We start from the raw sequence: 23,028 nt of genomic DNA, 5'->3' as shown, positions 1-23,028 counted from the left end.
AACCGGACGCCTCATTGTGGTGGTAGTCCATCTAGGGTTGGCAAAGACTAAAAATAAAGTGTCAGTGTCTAAAAGTGCTCAATATTAATCACTGTTTCATACTGTTTGATTAAATGAGTCATATTTTAGGTAGACTAGTCTAAGTCCTATTAGTTGAATATACTTTGTGACCGAAAAATGTGTGCCACACTATTAGGCCATGTTCCTTTTCCGTCAAGCCCCATTTTAGTAAGATTTCGCCCTGTCCTTGTCGGACAGTGCACAGAAAATATTTAAACTTCTTAATAAGTATGTCGTTACTCATGAAATAACATTTTATGGCGCAATTTGGTCCAGAATTGGCACAGTACGTCTCCAGTACTGTGGAATATTGAGGTGCTCTGTCATTGGACCCATTTTATAAGGTCTTGTTTTTCTGCATTAAATTGGGGACCAATAAGTATCTAGACAATATATGTGTAATAAATGGGGAAAATAGTTGAATGTACCAGATACTATTTTTATGTGTAAAGAACATGCGTTTTTACTTTGACACTTTTTAATTTTAGCCCTTTATTTTTTCCATGCCGCAACAGTTCTTAAAATACGGTCACCCGTATTAGTTCTGTTGTGAACAGATGCCCCTACTTGCACATAGTAAACAGGGAACAGTAATTCTTTGTTGTGAAGTGGGCGACTTTTCTCCCACAAGTAGTCCAGCTGTCCGTGTGTTCTGAGGTTACATCTTTTTCTTTTTTTTGTGCGACAGGTGACATTGGAGAAGGTTCTGGGTATCACTGTGTCAGCTGGAAGAAGTCTCTCCTGTGATCCAAAGACCGGCCTTGTTGCATATCCCGCTGGGTGAGTGTGTGCTTAATGTCTCCTCTTATCTGTGGGAGGTTTGATTAGTGGTAGGAGGGGATTACCGTCGGCCGGACACTTCTAATCCGTCCGTAATCTTCTTTCAGTACATACATTCATCATACTTCAACATTTTTAGTTGGTTGTCATTGAAGGGTTTCCTGGACATAAAAAATTAAATAAATCTAAAAGCAGAAAATATGTTAGAATAATAAAATAAACCTTGAAGGCCTGTTCAATCATCTGGCGTCCGGTGGTGGTGTTTTTGGTGGTCATGATTAAGGCCGCCGTTACCTGACCCATTGGTGACACTTGCATGAAAATTATTGGCAGCGGCAATCATGTGAACGATGAACGTGAAATCATCACTCTGGGGCTTGAATAGGGTTGGTCATGGTTATTTCCGAACACCCTTCATACCCATTTTTTAAAAAAAATGTTAAACAGATTTCCATCGCCTACTAAAAATATTGTTGTATAAACTTTTTTTTTTTTTTTTTTTCTTCTTCCCAAAGAAAACAAACTTTTGCTTAACTTTAAACTTTTCCAAAAGCATCTCTTGGGATTGTTTGACCTTAGTCTTCTATAATTCACTAGTCATCAGAGTTTCCCTTCTTCAATTTGTGGTCACTCCTCCCATCTTATTTTTTGGAGGCAGTCACAACAGCCTTTGCCGGTAGGACGCTGCAGGCAATCGGTCATTACCATCTTCAGTGTCCATCTCACTGCATTGTTTGTTTGTTTTTGTTTTTTTATAAATAACTGTACACACAACACGAGAGATGAAGCTCCATGCTGCCATTGACCACTTGGCATTCAGCAACTGATGGGGGACAACAAGCTACCGAATGCATGATTGGCCGGAAGCGAGTCATGGCCACCATAGTGTAGTTTTCTAGCTGTTATAACTAGTGAATATATGTATATATATATATTTGTCTAAGGGGTACTTCCGTCTTTCTGTCGGCAACTTCCGTAACGGAAATCCCGCATTGCTGATTGGTCTCGCCAGCTGCCTGTTATGGCTGCCGCGACCAATCAGCGACGGGCACAGTCCTATTAGTCCCTCCCCTACTCCCCTGCAGTCAGTGGCCGGCGCCCGCTCCATACTCCCCGCAGTCACCGCTCACACAGGGTTAATGCCAGCGGTAACGGGCTGCGGGTACCGCACTGCGTTACCGCTGCTATTAACCCTGTGTGTCCCCAACTTTTTTACTATTGATGCTGCCTATGCAGCATCAATAGTAAAAAGATGTAATGTTAAAAATAATAAAAAAACAAAAAACCTGCTATACTCACTGTCCGACAATGCGCTCATGCCGGCCGCCATCTTCCATTACAAGAGATGCATTGTGAAATTACCCAGAAGACTTAGCGGTCTCATGATATACTGCGTGGCCTGTAAAAACACATCGGGTATTCTACAATATGTATGTGTGTATATAGCAGCCACATAGTATATAGCAGAGGCCACGTAGTATTTGCTATATACTACATGGCCTGTGCTATATACTATGTGGCTGCTACATACATACATACATACATACATACATACATACATACATACATACATACATACATACATACATACATACATACATACATATTCTAGAATACCCGATGCGTTAGAATCGGGCCACCATCTAAAAATATATATATATATATATATATATATATATATATATATATATATATATATATATATATATATATATATATATATATAATCTCTATCTATCCTTTAAAATGAAAAGTGTTACTAGTGTATATTTCACCATCAGCGTACAGATTGGATTGTGATACCTGATGTTTCTTTGCACATGACGGTTCTTTAGAGTCTTGCTTGATAGATCTCTTCATGCAAGTTGATCTCAGGCTTGGCTTTCCCAAACCAGGTGTTGATGGTTGTGCGCACCCCTCAGGCCAAGAACCAGCTGTATAATTTTCCTTTTTTTTTCACATTAGGCCTCCTCCCATGTGCTGGTCAAAACAAGAACTTTTTTTTTTTTTTTTAAATATATATCTGCCTGGAGTGCAGAAAAGGTGAAATGTCCACACTCAAACGTCCCCCCCCCCCTTCCCCCGTCTAGATCGTAGATGCAAAATATGTATTTATCGAAGGAGGCAGTTTAGCTTTAGGCTGTTCATGTGAGAAGTGGGTGTAATGTTTATTTAGATGGCTCGCAATGTGGACTATGTCACGATGTAGCTCTGTGTGAACCAGATGTCGGCATACTTTCTTCTGCTACAACTTGTTGTTTTTTTTGTTGTTGTTTTTTTTTTAAGGTTTAGTCCAGAGGAGTCTATTAGTTAAAGGGGTTGGCTAAATTTCCTTTTTTGCGACCGGCCAACTCTACATTCTCATTCTCCAACCAAGTTGTTTTATACCGTACATAAGTTTAGCATAGAGGTCTTCAACATTGCTCATCATAGCAGATCGAGACCTATCGACTGTTATTTTCTATGTTTTGACCATTGTCAAATCATAACTATTAAAATGACTTGATGCTTGATCACCTACAGCGCCAAATCTCTCATATGAACTCTTGTTCCGGATTGTTGGCCCTAATAAACATGCCAGCGACTGATCTGATATAATTTTGACCTTAAGGATTTGACATCAATATCAAAGTCCTCCAAACCCCAGTAAGGGCCAAAATCCTATAATCCTGAAGGTATTTTTACAGGACCTTTTGATTTCATAGTCAGTGAGCAGAACACAACCGATGACTGTTCTGTGAAGTCCTATATTAAAATGATTTCTCAATGATGCTGCGATTAGATCCGTCATATTGTCTCTTTGCATTATAATTTGATTATTGGTCAATTACATGAGCAAGATCTTGGGGAAATATTCTGTTTTGTGTCAACACACCTGTCTATTATTTGTGCAAGTGTTGAGAGGAGACAGTAAGTAACATCGTCATTCTGAATATTATATTGATTCCAGCCTTCTCCATTTTTTTTTTTTTTTTTAAAGTCTTAAAGCTGTAACTATTCCATCAAGAGTATTGTTGCATTTCACCTTTTTTTTTTTTGCTTTTAAAGTGCACATGGTATGTAAGGAGCTGAGCACATCTAGCACCCCAGTGTATTCGTATCCAAATAACAAGTACAAGTATTACACAATCATTATTTTATTTACTGTATATATTTTTTTCATGTGTATTCTTGGGGGGGCGGGGGGTTTAATCCATTAATAATCTTAGCCGCAAAGTATATTTTTAGGTTTTCTGTTATTTTATTTATTTTTCCTATGGGTGGTTCATTATTTTTCTGTTCCAAACTTATTACTTATATAAAAGGCACAAATAAATAATGGCATAACTGTAAGCTATAACAGCATGGATAGATTGCTATCTGATGTAACTCTTGCAGCAGTGGAATAGGAAATGTTATGTTCAACTTTTTTTTTTCCAAATATTCTTTTAAAAGGAATGTCACAATGGATATAGACAGAGACCCTGATTCCAGTTATGTCACTTACTAGGCTGCTTGCCTTAGGGTAAGGTTCCCCATTGCGGATTGCCGGCGCTTTGGAAAACTCGCTCCGCCCAAAGCGCCGTCTCCTTCTATACGCGCGGTGATTTCGGATGTGTTCATTGCACACATCCGGAATCTCCGCACCCCATTCATAGGGCCCTGTGATTTTACCTTGCGGCAACGCAGCGTCGCCGCAAGGTAAACGGGCATGCTGCGTTCTGAAAAGACGCCCTGCATGTCTGGAAACACAGGGCTGCCGGGTGCTCCCCAAAACTGAGCAGATAAACCAACCCTAATTATCCAAATCCTTGCTGATTTGTTTACAAGCTACTCGTGATGACTTGCCTCATTGGCATGTACCTTGTATCAGCAGTTATGGCAGCACTTAACCACACAGTTCAACGATTAGCTGCAGCGGTCATGTACTGGTAATGTATCCAAAGATGAGAAGAGATTGAAAACGATTTGCGCCCCATAATTTTAAAGAGATCATAGGAGCGAAACCATTATCTAAGGGGACAGTGGAGCCCCATTTTAAAGTGCGTGTGTCACAGTGAGTCCATACAAGGTGAAATGATCAGCCAGTAAGGGCACCTAAGTTAAATAGGGTTTTAAACGTGTGCTGTAATCTGTGGGCATCACTGTAGTATAGCCGTGCTAATTGGTGGAAAGCCAGGAGATAATAGATAAGCCACGGATTGAGAAGAATTATCCTGTATGACCAATACAGCACAAAGTAGTTCACTAATCCTTTTATGAATCCTGCTCCTCAAGAGCGCTAGAAGTAATGGACGTTCAGTCCCAATCATTATTGGTATAATAGACATGACTGAAAGTGTTGACACCCTTGAAATTGTTCCAGAAAATGAAGTATTTCTCCCACAAAACTATTGCAATCGCACGTTTTTATTTCATTTGTGTGTATTGGAACAGCACACACAGGAGGAAGGGGGGGAGGGGGGAGGCAAATTGGACATAACTTCACACACATCCTCAAAAATGGGATGTACTGAATTGTTGGTACCTTTCCAAAAAAGAGTAAGCAACTTTCAAGCATGTGATGTTCGTTCAAACTTACTTGTGGCAAGTAACGTGTGTGGGCGATATGAAAAGAATACCTGAAGCCAGATAAAAAGGAGAGAAGTTGACTCATTCTTTGCATTGTTTGCCACGCTATAAGCAAGGAGAACAGAAAGATGATGACTGTCTGAGAACTTGAGAACCAAAATTGTTCAACATCATCAAGTCTCAAGTTTACAAGTCCATCTCCAGAGATCTTGATGTTAGTTTGTCCACGGCACACAACATAAGCTACAGTGCCATGGGTTGTTAACTTTTTGATTATTTGACTGGATGTGGACGGCAGAGAAAAATTGATGAAGGGTTACAACGCAGTATAGTCCAGATGGTGGATAAGCAGCGCCAATCAAGTTCCAAAGAAATTCAAGCTGTCCTGCAGGCTTGGGGTGCATCAGTGTCTACGCAAACTATCCATCTATATGTGAATGAAATGGAACGCTATGGCCGGAGACCTAGGAGGACCCTACTGCTGACATGGGCATAAAAAGCTAGATTGCAGTGTACCAAAATGTAAGCCCCCCCGCGTAAACTGAAAATAAATAAAGCGGGGGTCTCATGTCCCCATGGACCCTGCTATGAGCTTAGTTTATTAGTTTTCATCAATTTTGTGGCAATGTAAATTTCAGTCAGAATCTATGTGATTCGTGACAGACTGGTTTTTCCAGTTTTTGAGCGCTAATTTTTCCTGCATTTTCATTGGTGGAGAGTGTTTTGGCGGTTTTTATTTATTTACAGATCTGAGTGACAGCTATCATTACCTCAGTTGCTGGCGCAAGAGCAACGAAGAGCCCACCCTCCCTCCCTTTATGTCATCGTTCCTCCTGTCGTGTGGTTTTAATCGTGGTGATAAATCACCCATGTATGGGTGGATTTGGACATTTGGAATTTTTGGAGAATTTTAAATGTTATTTCGGAAGTTTATATATTGGAAGTATTTTATGGTATTTTATGTAACCCTGAATAAAACCGCACGTCCATTTTATTTCCACTTTAAATTAAATCTGTCTCCAGAGTGTTTATTTGGGCATGGGTTTTATGGGGACATGTACAGGAGTAAGCCGTACCTTTTGGGAAAGTGTCTTGTGGACAGATGAGATCAAGATGGAGCTTTTTGGTAAAGCACATTGCTCTACGGTTTACTGAAAACTACATCCATGCCTTTTACTTTTCAAATTTCCTTCTTGTTCTTATTGAAACCTGGATCCAGTAGTCAGACACCACTGCTGCTCTCATATGGTGGCTTACATTTGGAGGTGTTAGCCTGCTCCTTGCAACAAAATGTACTTTTCAGGTAATTGTAATCCCTCCCTTATCTGCCCTTTTTGGAGGTCCACACTATCAGACTCAAGCAGCTCTTCGCCCTGCGAGTGGCAGTTGTGTATCGCCCTCCAGGCTCCTCCCATCAATTCCTGGATCACTTTGCCATTTGGCTTCCAAACTTTCTATCCTGAGACATCTCCACTCTCATGATGGGGGACTTTAACATCCCCATTGCTAACTGTCCTACACATGAAGACGGGAATACTCTGTACCTGGTCTTCTCCCACCTCTGCTCAGTATATGAATTCACAAACTCCCCTCTTCCGCTCTCTAGGTGCACTGAATGTCTGGGGAGAAAATCCAGTCTGGCTGAAGACTTCATTCGTTATAAGTTTATGCTTAAAACGTACAACTCTGCCCTTAACCTCTCCAAACAAACCAACTTCAACACCCTCACTTTCCAATAATCCTAAATGACTCTTTTACACTTTTCACTTTCTCCTCAATCAAACGTACATGCCCCACCATATACTTTAAACGCTGATTATCTCATGGTCAATTTTTCTTTGAAATAATTGATATCATTGACAAGAAATTTTTCCCCGCTGCCCTAATGTTATGCATTCTCCTACCTCCTGCACTGCATCTTTCTCACTTTGTCTTCGAAAGTCACGCAAGAAGACCGGAGCAGGCTCCTTGCATCTTCTCGCTCTACTACCTGCATCAGTGACCCCATTCCCTCCCTTTCTCCTAGTGTCGCCACTTGCCTAACTAAAATGTTTACTCTCATCTGGTATTTTTCCCTACTCATTTAAACACGCCAGCATACATCCATTACTTAAAAAACCATCCCTCAACCAGAAATTCGCTGCTAACTACAGACCTGTCTCCAATTGTCCCTTCATCTCTAAACTCCTGGAACTCATGGTCCACTCCCGTTTAATCCGCTATCTCTCAGATCATTCTCTTCTTGAGCCTTTACAATCTGGTTTCCGCTCTTTACATTCTGCTGAAACTGCCATCACTAATGTCTCTAATGATTGACTTAACCCCTTAATGACCGCCAATACGTCTTTTAACTGACCTGAGATATAAGAGAATAGCCTCCCCATACAGATGACAATCCAGCATCTGTTGGTTGTACACTATAGCTGACAACTTGCTGTATCAGCCACGATCAGTATTTGCACCTTCTAAATCTGTTTAACCCCTTAGATGCTGCTGTCAATAGTGACTACATCATTATAAATGGTTAACAGAGTGTGGGGGCTTCTTCTTTGTCACAATTGGTGCCCTCAGATCATGATTTTGTTGTCCTGATGTTTGCGATGGCAATTCATGACCAAATAGCGGCCTTAGAGTCTGACGGCTATAGTAATCTGTTTAGAAGTTAGCAACATTTAGGTGGTAAAAATACACATTTTCATTTCTGTCATACCACTTTGCATTAATTCCTGTAAAGCACCTGAAGGGTTAATAAACTACCTGACAGCAGTTTTCAATATGTTTAGGGGTGCTGTTTCTAAAATGGTATCACGTTTGGGGGTTTCCCAATATATGGGACCCCTAAAGTCACTTCAAATATGGATAAGTCCCTAAAAAAATAAATGTGGTAAATTTCTTTGAAAAAATGAAAAATTGCTGCTACATTTTTAAACCTCCTAAAATGCTAACAAAATAAAATAACATTTTACAAATGGTGCTGATGTAAAGCAGACATGTGGGAAATGTTATTTATTAATGGTTTGCTGTTGTATGACTATCTGGATTAAAGGGATAATCATTCAAATTTAGAAAATTGCTAATTTTTTAACATTTTTCTCAAATTTGTAATATTTTTTATAAATAAACACAAAAAATGTTGAACTAAATTTACCATTATCATAAAGTATAATGTGTCACGAAAAAAACAATCTCAAAATCACTGGGATTTGTTGAAGCGTTGCAGAGTTATTACCACATAAAGTGACACTGGTCAGATTTCAAAAATTTGGCTCGGTCACTAAGGGGTTAAGCTGGGTTCACATTGCGTTCATGGTGTCCGTTAAACGGACTACGTTACACCGCGGCATAACGCGGTGTAACGTAGTCCGTTAACGCCGCCATTGAAAGCAATGTCGGACACATCGCTAGCGCACGCCCACAATGGGCGTGCTCTAGCAATGTGCCATCATTGAGTGACGGACCCTGAGACGCGGGCTGCAGCGTTTCCGGGTCCGTCACCGCTAGCGCAGATAGAGCTAGCAGATGCTCTATCTGCGCTAGCGTGCTGCCAAAATGGCACTTGCTTTAACAGCAGGCTGTTAACGTACAGGTCCTTCTCAAAAAATTAGCATATAGTGTTAAATTTCATTATTTACCATAATGTAATGATTACAATTAAACTTTCATATATTATAGATTCATTATCCACCAACTGAAATTTGTCAGGTCTTTTATTGTTTTAATACTGATGATTTTGGCATACAACTCCTGATAACCCAAAAAACCTGTCTCAATAAATTTAGCATATTTCACCCATCCAATCAAAAGTGTTTTTTAATAACAAACAAAAAAACCATCAAATAATAATGTTCAGTTATGCACTCAATACTTGGTCGGGAATCCTTTGGCAGAAATGACTGCTTCAATGCGGCGTGGCATGGAGGCAATCAGCCTGTGACACTGCTGAGATGTTATGGAGGCCCAGGATGCTTCAATAGCGGCCTTAAGCTCATCCAGAGTGTTGGGTCTTGCGTCTCTCAACTTTCTCTTCACAATATCCCACAGATTCTCTATGGGGTTCAGGTCAGGAGAGTTGGCAGGCCAATTGAGCAAAGTAATACCATGGTCAGTAAACCATTTACCAGTGGTTTTGGCACTGTGAGCAGGTGCCAGGTCGTGCTGAAAAAATGAAATCTTCACCATAAAGCATTGACCCTGCCCTTGATGAAACACAGTGGACCAACACCAGCAGCTGACATGGCACCCCACACCATCACTGACTGTGGGTACTTGACACTGGACTTCAGGCATTTTGGCATTTCCTTCTCCCCAGTCTTCCTCCAGACTCTGGCACCTTGATTTCCGAATGACATGCAAAATTTGCTTTCATCAGAAAAAAGTACTTGGGACCACTTAGCAACAGTCCAGTGCTGCTTCTCTGTAGCTCAAAAGTGGCTTTACCTGGGTAATGCGGCACCTGTAGCCCATTTCCTGCACACGCCTGTGCACGGTGGCTCTGGATGTTTCCACACCAGACTCAGTCCACTGCTTCCTCAGGTTCCCCAAGGTCTGGAATCGGTCCTTCTCCACAATCTTCCTCAGGGTCCGGTCTCCTCTTCTCGTTGTACAGCGTTTTCTGCCACATTGTTTCCTTCCAACAGACTTACCATTGAGGTGCCTTGATACAGCACTCTGGGAACAGCCTATTTGTTGAGAAATTTCTTTCTGGGTCTTACCCTCTTGCTTGAGGGTGTAAATGATGGCCTTCTTGACATCTGTCAGGTCGCTAGTCTTACCCATGATGGGGGTTTTGAGTAATGAACCAGGCAGGGAGTTTATAAAAGCCTCAGGTATCTTTTGCATGTGTTTAGAGTTAATTAGTTGATTCAGAAGATTAGGGTAATAGGTCGTTTAGAGAACCTTTTCTTGATATGCTAATTTATTGAGACAGGTTTTTTGGGTTATCAGGAGTTGTATGCCAAAATCATCAGTATTAAAACAATAAAAGACCTGACAAATTTCAGTTGGTGGATAATGAATCTATAATATATGAAAGTTTAATTGTAATCATTACATTATGGTAAATAATGAAATTTAACACTATATGCTAATTTTTTGAGAAGGACCTGTATGTGTTTAACGGGCTGCTATTAACGCACTGTGAACCCGGCCTAACGGCTAAATCTAATGGTCACTACTACATGCTGATTCTCCTTCATCTCTCAGCAGCATTTGACACTGTGGATCACCAGCTCCTCCCTATGCTCTGCTCTATTGGGCTCCCAAGGCACTGTCTCCTTCACTGTCTCTTGCTGGCTCCATTTCCCCTTACTGTCGGGGTTTTTAAAGGATCAGTCTTTGGCCTCCTCCTTTTCTCCTTGTTCACCACCCCTACTGGACAAATCAGTAAATTTGGTTTTCAGTATCACCTCTATACCTTGTCTCCTGACATTAACTCTGCATTGCTATAAAATACCAGTGATTCTTTCCACGGTCTCTACCATTTCTATCCTCCCTCTGTCTAAAACTGAATCAGTCAAAAACTGAACAACTCGTGTTTCCTCCTTCCACTAACCTACCTATGCCCGATATTGCCATTTCCGTGTGTGGCTCTACCATTACTCCCCAGTAACATGCCCGCTGTTTTGGTGTCATCTTTGATTCAGATCTTTCCTTCACTCCCTGCATCTGATCACTTGCCCACTCATGTCACCTACATTTGTTAAACACCTCTAGAATTACGGTAGATTCTTTTTTGATTTGGCAAAAGCCCTTACTGTAACTCTTAATCTTTCTTGTGTGGACTATTGCAACTCTAATATTTGATCTCCCTCTTAACTCTCCCCTCTCCAAATCTTTCTGAATGCTGCAGCCAGGATCATATTCCTTGCCAACCGCTACAATGATTCTTCTTCACTATGCCAGTCATTCCACTGGTTGCCCATCCACTCAAGAGTTCAACATAAACTTGTCACTCTCAAACACAAAGCTCTCCATGATTCAGCACCCCCTACATCTCCTCCCTTTTTTGTCTACCACCCTACCCATGCCCTCCCTTCTGTCAATAACTTTAAACTTAATTCCTCAATAATCCGAAATTCTCATTCCTATCTCCAAAGACTTCTTGCGTGCTACACCAATTCTTTGGATTGCACTACCGAAGACCATTTGATTAATTTCCAGTACCCACAATTTTAAGAGTGGCTTAAAAACGCATTTCTTTAGACTAGGCTATTGCCCCACCTCACTTATCTAACTATCCATGTTTGGCCCATATAACATTTTTTTTCTTCAAAATCATGACCCCCGTAGCATCTGTCCACACCTCTCATGCACTTAAAGGGAACCTGTCACCCCCGAAGGTGAGCTAAGCACACGGCATCAGGGGCTTATCTACAGCATTCTGGAATGCTGTAGATAAGCCCCCGATGTAACCTGAAAGATGAGAAAAAGTGCTTAGATCATACTCACCTGGGCGGGCGGTCTGATCCAATGGGCATTGCTGTCCGGGGCCTCCCATCTTCATACGATGACATCCTCTTCTTGTCTTCCTGCCGCGGCTCCGAAGCAGGCGTACTTTGTCTGTCTTTTTGAGAGCAGAGCAAAGTACTGCAGTGCCCAGGTGTCGGGCCTCTCTGACCTTTCCCGGCGCCTGCGCACTGCAGTACTTTGCTCTGCCCTCAACAGGGCAGACAAAGTACGCCTGCGCCGCAGCATGAAGACAAGAAGAGAACGTCATCGTAAGAAGATGGGAGGCGCTGGACCGGACCGTGATGCCCATTGGACTGGACCGAAGCGGGACCGCCCCTGGCTGAGTATAATCAAACCTCTTTTTCTCATCTTCCAGGATACATCGGGGGCTTACCTACAGCATTCCAGAATGCTGTAGATAAGCCCTGATGCCGGTGGGCTTAGCTCACCTTCGATTTTGGGGGTGACAGGTTCCCTTTAATAGCTCTCGGTCTTTACTTTTCACATAGTCTCTAGCTATCGGCTCATGCAGCGTTGTGTGCAAACGCGATTTAGTATATTATGGCTGTATAGTACAATATAAGCACATTTTACCACTTGACCCGTTGAAGTGCCGTAGAGCACGAAACGATCGTTGTCCGTGGCTGACTCTATCCCTCCCTGCTATCCGTTTGTTTATATGTCCTAATAAAGTGATATTCACCGCAACAGGGTAAGTGCGCGCCTACTTTTTCTATTTTGACATTTTACCACTTACCTTTCATGCCTCCCCATTTCATGTTGTAAGCTTGTGTGCAGGGTCCTCACTCCTTTCTGATATTGGAGTTATGTTTATTCTGTAATGTATTTGTCTGCACAAGTCCTCTTTTAAAATGGTATAAAGTGTTGTGGAATATATTGACACTATAAAAATTATTATAATAACTGAATTTGGCCTACAAAGAAAAGAACACCATAACGACAGTCAAATATGATGGAAGTTCAAGGATTTTCTGGGGTTGTTTTGCTTCCTCTGGCACTGTGTGCCTTGATTGTGTGCAACGACTTAAAAAATCTGAAGATTACCAAAGGATTTTGTCTTACAATGTAGTGTCCAGTGTCAGGAAGATGAGTTTGTGTCCTAGGTCATGAGTCTTCCAGCAGGACAATACCCCCAGAGATGGATGGAAGCAAAGTCCTAGAGAGTTCTCAAGTGGCAGCAATGAGTCCAGATCTAAATCCCATTGAACACCTGTGGAGAGACCCTAAAATTGCTGTTGGGAGAATTAACCCTTCAAATATGAGACTTGGAGCAGTTTGCAAAAAGAGTGGTCTAGAATTCCAGTTGAGAGGTGTAAGAAGATTTACTACTTCACTAATATACACAAGTACAAATAACTTGGAGGCTGGAAATCTGGATTTAGAATTTTCTGAAGGGTCTGCCTTCCTACAATAAAATAGTCTTCTCCTTTTGGAGATCAGCTCATCCATGTATTATGTTTCATTTTAATGACTAGTATGTCATGATCGCTGAATGCTAAACTAAGATCGTTGGTACTTGTACTTCCACTCGCAGTTGTCATTCAGCGTGAGCATGAAGCACAAAGTAACCTGTGGGAGCGCATTATGCCTGTGGCTCGCAGTGTGACGATTACACGCCACTGTGAATGTAACGATGGATACTCCAGTGATACTATACATGGTACCTCCAGTTTTGCCTACCACCCTACATACAAAAACACATGACATTGCAGGAGGTCTGTTATCTGGGAGCCTGCATTGTTAGAATAAATCTTGTTTTCTGATCTTTCTGACCATCAGCAAAAACCAAACACTAAAGGAAACAGGAAGGGAATCCGGAAAAGACCAGTCTGTGCACCGTCATCAGCTTGGGGGTACAATGAAGTAAACTTTCCTAACAAATGGATCAACATTAAGTTGACCAATTCATGTGTCCACAATAGCACATGTATAAATATAGAGCAAATGTGCTACATATACCCTCCTTTCCTACCTGTAGGCCTGTAGGTCCTATAACTTATTAACTTTTCACCCCCCCCCCATGTGTTAGTCTAATTTAAAGTTGATTTGTCATCAGATTTCACAGTACAAACTGCATACATTAAATAAACAGATATTTGACTTAAAGAGGCTGGTGTGCTCACTTTGAAAATTCATTTCAGAATGGCCGTAAACTCCTGATAAAGGAGTTATACATGATATGTTTATGTATGTATGTGTATATACAAAATGTGAAACTCGTATATTAGTCATGAAATAGATCACTCTGTAAAGTGTTTATTTCTGTCAATGTTGATGATTATGGCTTACAGCCAATGAAAACCCAAAATTCATTATCTCAGTAAATTAGAATACTTTATAACACCAGCTTGAAAAATGATTTTAAAATCCAAAATGTTGGCCTACTGAAATGTATGTTCAGTAAATGCACTCAATGGTTGGGGCTCCTTTTGCATCAATTACTGCATCAATGTGGCGTGGAGGCAATCTGTACTGCTGAGGTGTTATGGAAGCCCAGGTTGCTTTGATAGCAGCCTTCAGCTCGTCTGCATTGTTAGATCTGGTGTCTTATCTTCCTCTTGACAATACTCCATAGTTTCTCTGAGGTTAACGGTACCTTCACACTGAACAACTTTCCAACGAGAACGACAACGATCCGTGACGTTGCAGCATCCTGGATAGCGATCTCGTTGTGTTTGACACGCAGCAGCGATCAGGATTCTGCTGTGACATCGCTGGTCATCACTGAAAGTCCAGAACTTTATTTGGTCGTCTGGTCGGCGTGATTCGTCATGTTTGACAGCAAAAGCAACGATGCCTGCAATGTTTTTTCATGGAGCAACAACCAGTGAGAACGATAAGTACGTCACTGGATCGCTCCTGCATTGTTCTGCTTTTGCCGGTGTTTGACGTCTCCTAGCGACCTAAACAGCGACGCTGCAGCGATCGGCTCGATGTCTATATCGCTGCAGCGTCGCTTAATGTGACGGTACCTTAAGATCAGGCGAGTTTGCTGGACAATCAAGCACAGTCATGCTGTTGTTTTTAAACCAGGTAATGGTACTTTTGGCAGTGTGGACAGGTGCCAAGTCCTGCTGGAGAATGACATTTCCACCTCCAATAAGCTTGTTGGCAGAGGGAAGCATGAAGTGCTCTAAAATTTCCTGGTAGACGGCTGCACTGACGTTGGTCTTGATAAAACACAGTAGACATACAGCAGTAGATGACATGGCTCCCCAAACCATCATTGTGGAAACATCACACTAGACCTCAAGCAGCTTGGATTGTGGCCTCTCCACTCTTCCTCCAGACTCTGGGACCTTGATTTCCAAATTAAATGCAAAATTTACTTTCATCTGAAAACAACACATTGGACCACTGAGCAGCAGTCCAGTTCTTTTTCTCCTTGGCCAAGGTAAGATGCTTCTGGCTTTGTCTATTGGTCATGAGTGGCTTGACACAAGGAATGTGACACTTGTGGCTCATGTCCTGGATACGTCTGTGTGTGGAGGCTCTGGAAGCAATGACTCCAGCAGCAGTCAACTCCTTGGGAATCTCCCCCTAAATTTTTGAATGGTATTTTCTTAATCCTTTCAAGGCTGTGGTTATCCCGGTTGCTTGTGCACCTTTTTCTACCACACTTTTTCCTTCCACTCAACTTCCATTAATATGCTTGGATACAGCACTCTGTGAACAGCCGGAGTATGTCAATGACTGCCTTCTGGACATTTGTCAAGTCAGCAGTCTTCCCCATGATTGTGGTGCCTACTGAAACAGACTAAGGGACCTTTTTAAACATTTAGGAAGCCTTTGCAGGTTCTTTTTGTTAATTATTCGAATTTACAGAGATGATGACTTTTGGCTTTTCATTGGCTGTAAGCCATAATCAACATTAACAGAAATAAACACTTGAAATCACTCTGTAGTGACTCATGAGTTTCACTTTTTGTATTGAAAAACTGAAATTAACTTTTTGATTATATTCTAATTTTGTGAGAAGCACCTGTATATAATTATAAAATATAATATAATGTATTTAATTAGTTCTTGGGCTCACAGCTACCTACCTGCCTTTTTTGCCCAGCACCAAGCTCTTGTGATACAGAGCAGTCATGGACTTCTCCTGACAGGCGATTCAGCAGTTTCCGCTGATGTCACATCAACAGAGCAGCGACTTCTCTTGCGCGCTGTTGATTAGGGGCGTGACCTCTGATGTCCTGCTGATTAACAGCCGGCTGCCTGACTGGGAGCTGGCTGTCAATCAGCATGATGTCTGAAGTCACACCCCGTCAACAGAGTGGAAGAGGAAGATCTGCTCTGTTGATGTGGAGCAACTGAATCGCCAGCAGCAGAGGTCGTTGACTACTGTGAGCCTTTGCTGGGTAGAGCAGGCAGGTAATTGCCTCTGTTAGCAACTAGCTGCCTGTTAAGTTTTTTGCCTCATGATTAAAAAAAAAAAAAAAAAAAATTTGTCCTGGCCCTTTTAAGAGACGTTAGAGCTGAACTCCTTAAACAAAAAAAAAACGAATATTTTAATATCTGGCTGGATAACTTTGCAAATCCACACCAGAACGGTAATGAAATTTTGAAAGTATACTAGCCTCATCCAGTTTAAGAGCAGGATTGCATGAAGTTTGAATTGTGAAATCTGGTTAGAGATCTTCATTTACATATCCTTGTCTATGGTTTTTACCTTCCCAATTCCTTTGCTTTTACCATAACATCCAGCTTTTGCCTTCCTCCACTGTCCGAAACTTTGTTCTAGATCGGTCACGTGACCTACCTGAGCCATCTGACTACTACAAATCCCAGAAATGCGTTCATGAGAAGCTTTACTGAAAATGTTGTTTTTTTTGGTTTTTTTTTTTTTTATAAATAAACTTAAAGAAAATAAACACACCCAAAATAAAATCTAACATAAAAAAGCACTCCTGATAAATGTTTTATTCCCTAACCCTGAGCAAATGTGTATGTAATGTAATAGTAATAAACTACTTACTGATTGCCGTCTTCACCTGTTTCCAGCGCTGCCTTGGTTTCTTCTCACTCTCATGACCTGCAGTTTCAACTCTCCAGATCCCTCTATGCGAGAGTCGGGAGTCTTTTTTACGTTGTAATTCTGTGGAGTCTCGTTCTGGCACTCCATAGGCTTGCATTGTAAATGTGACACCAGGCTCGCGCATAGAACATAAGGTGAGCCGGAGCGTTGAGAAGAGGGCTGGAGCAACGCTGGAAACGGTCATCGATTGCACTTTCAAGAGAAGTTTAGGAATGGGAAGTAATGAAACCTAATCCATGTTACCCCTTTTAATTCTGATTGTAATTAGTATCCATTTGCACCCAAAAAGTTTTTCTTTACTTTGTCTTTTACGAAACTTTGAGCTCTGGGCACCAACAAGCTCTGCATACTGATTGTGGCTTTAGAGTTCATACGCCTGACTGATGCCCATAGAGTTCCTTCGGGTATGTGTGACAGATCAGTAATCTGTCTACATTGTGTAGCATTGCACCAGATTTGCAGTAGAAATAATTTACAGTCTGAATAGAATATACAGTATTGACCTCAAGCACATGACTTTTGAGGACAGATCTCTAATGACAGCACCCCATAGTACATTTTACAATGGCATCATGGCTGGTGTCGTGAAGGGGTTTACAATTACTGCACCACTACTGTTGGGGGGAGGAATATTTTCAATGGTAGCTCTGATGGAGGGTTAGATTTGCAATGGCAGCTCTGCTGGCGTAGGGGGTGGACTACTTGCAGTGGTGGCACTGCAGACGTAGGGGGTGGAATGCTTGCGGTGGTGGCACTGCTGGCGTAGGGTGTGGACTGCTTGCGGTGGCGGCACTGCAGACGTAGGGTGTGGACTGCTTGCAGTGGTGGCACTGCAGACGTAGGGGATGGAATGCTTGCGGTGGTGGCACTGCTGGCGTAGGGGGTGGAATGCTTGCGGTGGCGGCACTGCCGGCGTAGGAGGTGGAATGCTTGCGGTGGCGGCACTGCCGGCGTAGGGGGTGGAATGCTTGCGGTGGCGGCACTGCCGGCATAGGGGGTGGAATGCTTGTGGTGGTGGCACTGCTGGCGTACGGGGTGGAATGCTTGCGGTGGCGGCACTGCCGGCGTAGGGGGTGGACTGCTTGCGGTGGTGGCACTGCCGGTGTAGTGGGTGGACTGCTTGCGGTGGCGGCACTGCTGGATTAGGGCGAGTTTCATGGAAAGACCTACATCCCACTGACTCGGGCCTCTGTCTTTTCATTAGCCGTTGGCAAGTCCGCTGTCGCGTATTCTCGCCTGTTTACACCTCAACATTGATGTATGGTTGTCGCGACTGGGCTGCTACTCCAGATTCCTGACATCACTGCCTTGAACGTCCCCGTCCCCCCCTTTGTTTCTGCAGAAGTATTCTAGTTCCTTCAATGTCATACTTCCCTTTTCTGCGCCCCTTCTCCCAACATTGTGATACCATACCCTTTGTCTCGTCGCTCTGTGGGGGGCTTGCAGTCCTTATTTTTACAGCCCTGTCCCAGTTTTTGTTTTGGCTCCAGCATGTGAAGGAAGGAAGTGCATTCTCAGCTGCTGAGTGTGACTGTGGGCGAGCTGGCACCTCACAACCGGTGATCACACTGAGGTGTCAGCTAGTCACATACATGGATTGTGTGCACGCTGCTTAACCCCTTGCTCACCAAACCATTGCATTACTTTATTGCTTGTTGTTTTAGCTTAGTGTATATCCGTTATTATTCTGGATCTGTAAATGGGAATTTGCTCTCCATAAAGTGGAAACATTTATCTTGTGTTTCTGAATCCCTTGTCCGCTCATCAGATAATGCCTGTGATGTTTGGCGGTGTGATGACGCTTATGCAAGCGTAAATGCTGCTAACCATAATTGTGGATACATCGGGGACTCTGATGTTGGAATGTTATTTCCTCGGTTGGAAGCTTTCCAGTCTGCTTGCTTCATGGAACAAATGGACTTGCAGCCACAAGGCGACCATAAACCTATCCATAGCCAGAAGAATAATGTATCTAACTTTTAGTTTTTTCTTTACCCAAATTCCCCGTTACATGCATCTCCACCATCTACAGGTGGTCCCTCATTTCTGAACTATAGGCTATTTCCTGTTCTGGAACCGCAGGACCGTTCAAGTATCTCCTGCAGGATTAAAAGCCGCCATGTCTGTTAATAAATATCTCTCGTCTTTCCTTACATAACCTTTTAATTTTACATAGAAATACTGCTCTTCTGCAATGCGTTTACAGCGATGCAGCGATCGCCATTGGGCCTTATGAGAAAGAAATGTTAAGTTTTGGGCTCTGTTAATATTTGTGTTGTGGCTCCGGTTCCTAATTAAAGGGGCAAAACCAAACCTTGCCCAAAGAATGGGATATGTGAAAATAAATAAACCCAACGATGCTCATCTATCGCCAGCCACCTAGATCTGCACTGGAAGGTTTGTCGTCTGCGCAGATGCAGGAAATTATTTACTGTATGTGACCATTTCATCGGTCAAAAGACCGCTGCAGCATGTGATTGGCTGCAGTGGTCAGGTAACTTGAGTACCAAGTCATGAAATGCTCTTTTTCTCGTGTAATGGGGGTTCTGATGAGTGCTCCCACTCCTCTGTAGACTGTATGGGCTGGGGATGTCATGGTTAAACAATCCCTTGTAATGCCTCAGTTATATGGCCATATTGCCGCCATGTGTTTTCAGTGGTACGCTCCATCAGATGCCAAATAACCAAGCTTTTATCAATGCTCACGGAAATATAACTCCGTAATGGGTCGGTGCACAGGAGACACAGTAGGCACCACCAACAGCATGTTACTGACGGTTTTGGTTTATCATGGAAACGAAGCTAAAAATAAGCGAAAACAACTAACATCTACCATCTTATTGATGAGCGTTCATTTGATCTCTTATTCGGTCTGTAACTTTTAAATTATAAAACCTAATCAGTGTGTATGTGTGTGTGTGTATGTGTGTGTGTATGTCCGGGATTGGCATCTGCACCGTCGCAGCTACAGCCACAAAATTTTGCACAGCCACACGTCTGGACCCCGAGAGCGTCATAGGCTATGTTGTGAGGTGAAATTTTAACCCCGCGCGTTCCAATTCACCAAACAATTTTGCCCCTATCTACATAATGGGGAAAAAAGTGAAAGGAAAAGTGTTGGAGGCGTCGCAGCTACAGAAACAAAATTTTGCACAGTCACACGTCTGGACCCTGAGAGCGTCATAGGCTACGTTGTGAGGTGAAATTTTAGCTCCGCGCTTTCCAATTCACCAAACAATTTTGCCCCTATCTACATAATGGGGAAAAGTGAAAGGAAAAGTGTTGGAGGCAAATTGACAGCTGCCAGATGTGAACAAGGGTGACTTAAAGAATGAGAGCGATGGCGCAAAAGAGTATATACCGATCAGTTGCTAAGGTGGGGCCCCGACATGAGATACTCACCACACATGGGGATATGAACACACACACAAAATGCGCCACACACTACCACGTGCTTGAACACATATACCACCCTCAGCACACATTTCACCACACATACACCAACCTCGCCACATAAAAGTCGAAACACAAAAGTCGCCACTCAAAACTCGCCACGCGCAAAACTCGCCACATGCAAAGACTAGGCTCACGCAAAACTCGCCTCATGGAAAACTCGCCACACGCAAAACTTGCACACGCGGAAAAATTGCCACATGCACAAAATTTGCAACACATGCAAAAGTTGCCTCACACAAAACTTGCACATACTCAAAAGGCACCAGACATAAAACTCACCACGCGCAAAACTCGCCATGCGCAAAACTTGCTGCACACAACTTGCTACACTAACCTGTTACATGCAACTCGACACACAAAAAGTTGCTGCACGCATGTTGCCACACAAAACTCATCTCACAAAAGTCGCTACATGCATGTCGCCACACACAACTCAACACACACAACTTGACAAACGAAACTCGCCCTAAAACACACACAAGTCTGGTATTAGCCTTCAAAAATAAAAATCTGATTAATAAGCAGACAAACTACAAGAGCAACAAATGTACCATATAGGAAATACAGCAGCTGTCAGTCACATGACCTGTCTATTATGTGTATGTGTGAGCTAATTTATACTGCCAGGGGGAGGGCTTCCTGTTGGCTGGGGATTTATCAGGCTGCCAATTTAGCTTACAAATACTGAGGTAAAAATACTGAGCAAATAACGTGTTAACAAGGTCTAATACAGGAGATCACACAGGTATATACTATATACAGGGGAGATGACACACAGATATATACTATATACAGGAGAGATAACACACAGGTATATACTATATAGAGGAGGAGATGACATACAGGTACATACTATATACAGGAGGAGATGACACACAGGTATATATATATACAGGAGCAGATTACCTACAGGTATATACTATATACAGGAGGAGATGACATACAGGTATATGCTATATATAGAAGATGACATACAGGTATATACTATATACAGGAGGAGATGACACACAGATATATACTATATACAGGGGAGATGACACACAGGTATATACTATATACAGGAGGAGATGATATACAGGTATATACTATATATAGAATGAGATGACATACAGGTATATACTATATATAGGAGGAGATGACATACAGGTATATACTATATATAGGAGGAGATGACATACAGGTATATACTATATACAGGAGGAGATGACATACAGGTATATACTATATACAGGAGGAGATGACATACAGGTATATACTATATATAGAATGAGATGACATACAGGTATATACTATATATAGGAGGAGATGACATACAGGTATATGCTATATATATATAGAAGATGACATACAGGTATATACTATATACAGGAGGAGATGACACACAGATATATACTATATACAGGGGAGATGACACACAGGTATATACTTTATACAGGAGGAGATGACATACAGGTATATACTATATATAGAATGAGATGACATACAGGTATATACTATATATAGGAGGAGATGACATACAGGTATATACTATATATAGGAGGAGATGACATACAGGTATATACTATATATAGGAGGAGATGACATACAGGTATATACTATATACAGGAGGAGATGACCTACAGGTATATACTATATACAGGAGGAGATGACATACAGGTATATACTATATATAGGAGGAGATGACATACAGGTATATACTATATATAGGAGGAGATGACATACAGGTATATACTATATATAGGAGGAGATGACATACAGGTATATACTATATATAGGAGGAGATGACATACAGGTATATACTATATACAGGAGGAGATGACATACAGGTATATGCTATATATAGAAGATGACATACAGGTATATACTATATACAGGGGAGATGACACACAGGTATATACTTTATACAGGAGGAGATGACATACAGGTATATACTATATATAGAATGAGATGACATACAGGTATATACTATATATAGGAGGAGATGACATACAGGTATATACTATATATAGGAGGAGATGACATACAGGTATATACTATATATAGGAGGAGATGACATACAGGTATATACTATATATAGGAGGAGATGACATACAGGTATATACTATATATAGGAGGAGATGACATACAGGTATATACTATATACAGGAGGAGATGACATACAGGTATATGCTATATATAGAAGATGACATACAGGTATATACTATATACAGGAGGAGATGACACACAGATATATACTATATACAGGGGAGATGACACACAGGTATATACTTTATACAGGAGGAGATGACATACAGGTATATACTATATATAGAATGAGATGACATACAGGTATACTATATATAGGAGGAGATGACATACAGGTATATACTATATACAGGAGATGACATACAGGTGTATACTATATATAAGGGAGATGACAAACATGTATATACTGAGGTGAAAATGAAAGGTGTGAGGTGAAAATGAAAAGGTGTGAGTGCAAAATGAGAGGAGTGAGGGAAAATAGTGTAGTGATCGGAAAATGACAGATGTGAGGTCGAAATGACAAGTGTTAGGGGGGAATGAGAGGAGTGAGGGAGAAAATGAGAGGCGTGATGGGAAAATAAGAGAAGTGACGTGCTATAACTAACCACAGATATTTACTATGCCCAGGCAACGCCGGGCTCTTCAGCTAG

General features: G+C 41.8%; 1 protein-coding gene across 3 annotated transcripts in view; it reads left to right on the top strand.

Annotated features, from left to right (window-relative positions):
• The window catches only part of MAPKBP1 (mitogen-activated protein kinase binding protein 1), a 148,620-nt gene that overhangs the window by 63,628 nt on the left and 61,964 nt on the right, over positions 1 to 23,028 (top strand). For all 3 annotated transcript variants that reach the window (XM_069732530.1, XM_069732529.1, XM_069732528.1), the window contains exon 3: positions 749 to 840. In XM_069732530.1, the coding sequence (XP_069588631.1) occupies positions 749 to 840 (92 nt within the window). The remainder of the gene's footprint in view (positions 1 to 748; positions 841 to 23,028) is intronic.

Source organism: Ranitomeya imitator, chromosome 1 (genome assembly GCF_032444005.1).
Source record: "Ranitomeya imitator isolate aRanImi1 chromosome 1, aRanImi1.pri, whole genome shotgun sequence".
Taxonomy (NCBI): Eukaryota; Metazoa; Chordata; class Amphibia; order Anura; family Dendrobatidae; genus Ranitomeya; species Ranitomeya imitator.
This window is presented reverse-complemented; position numbering and strand designations above follow the sequence as displayed.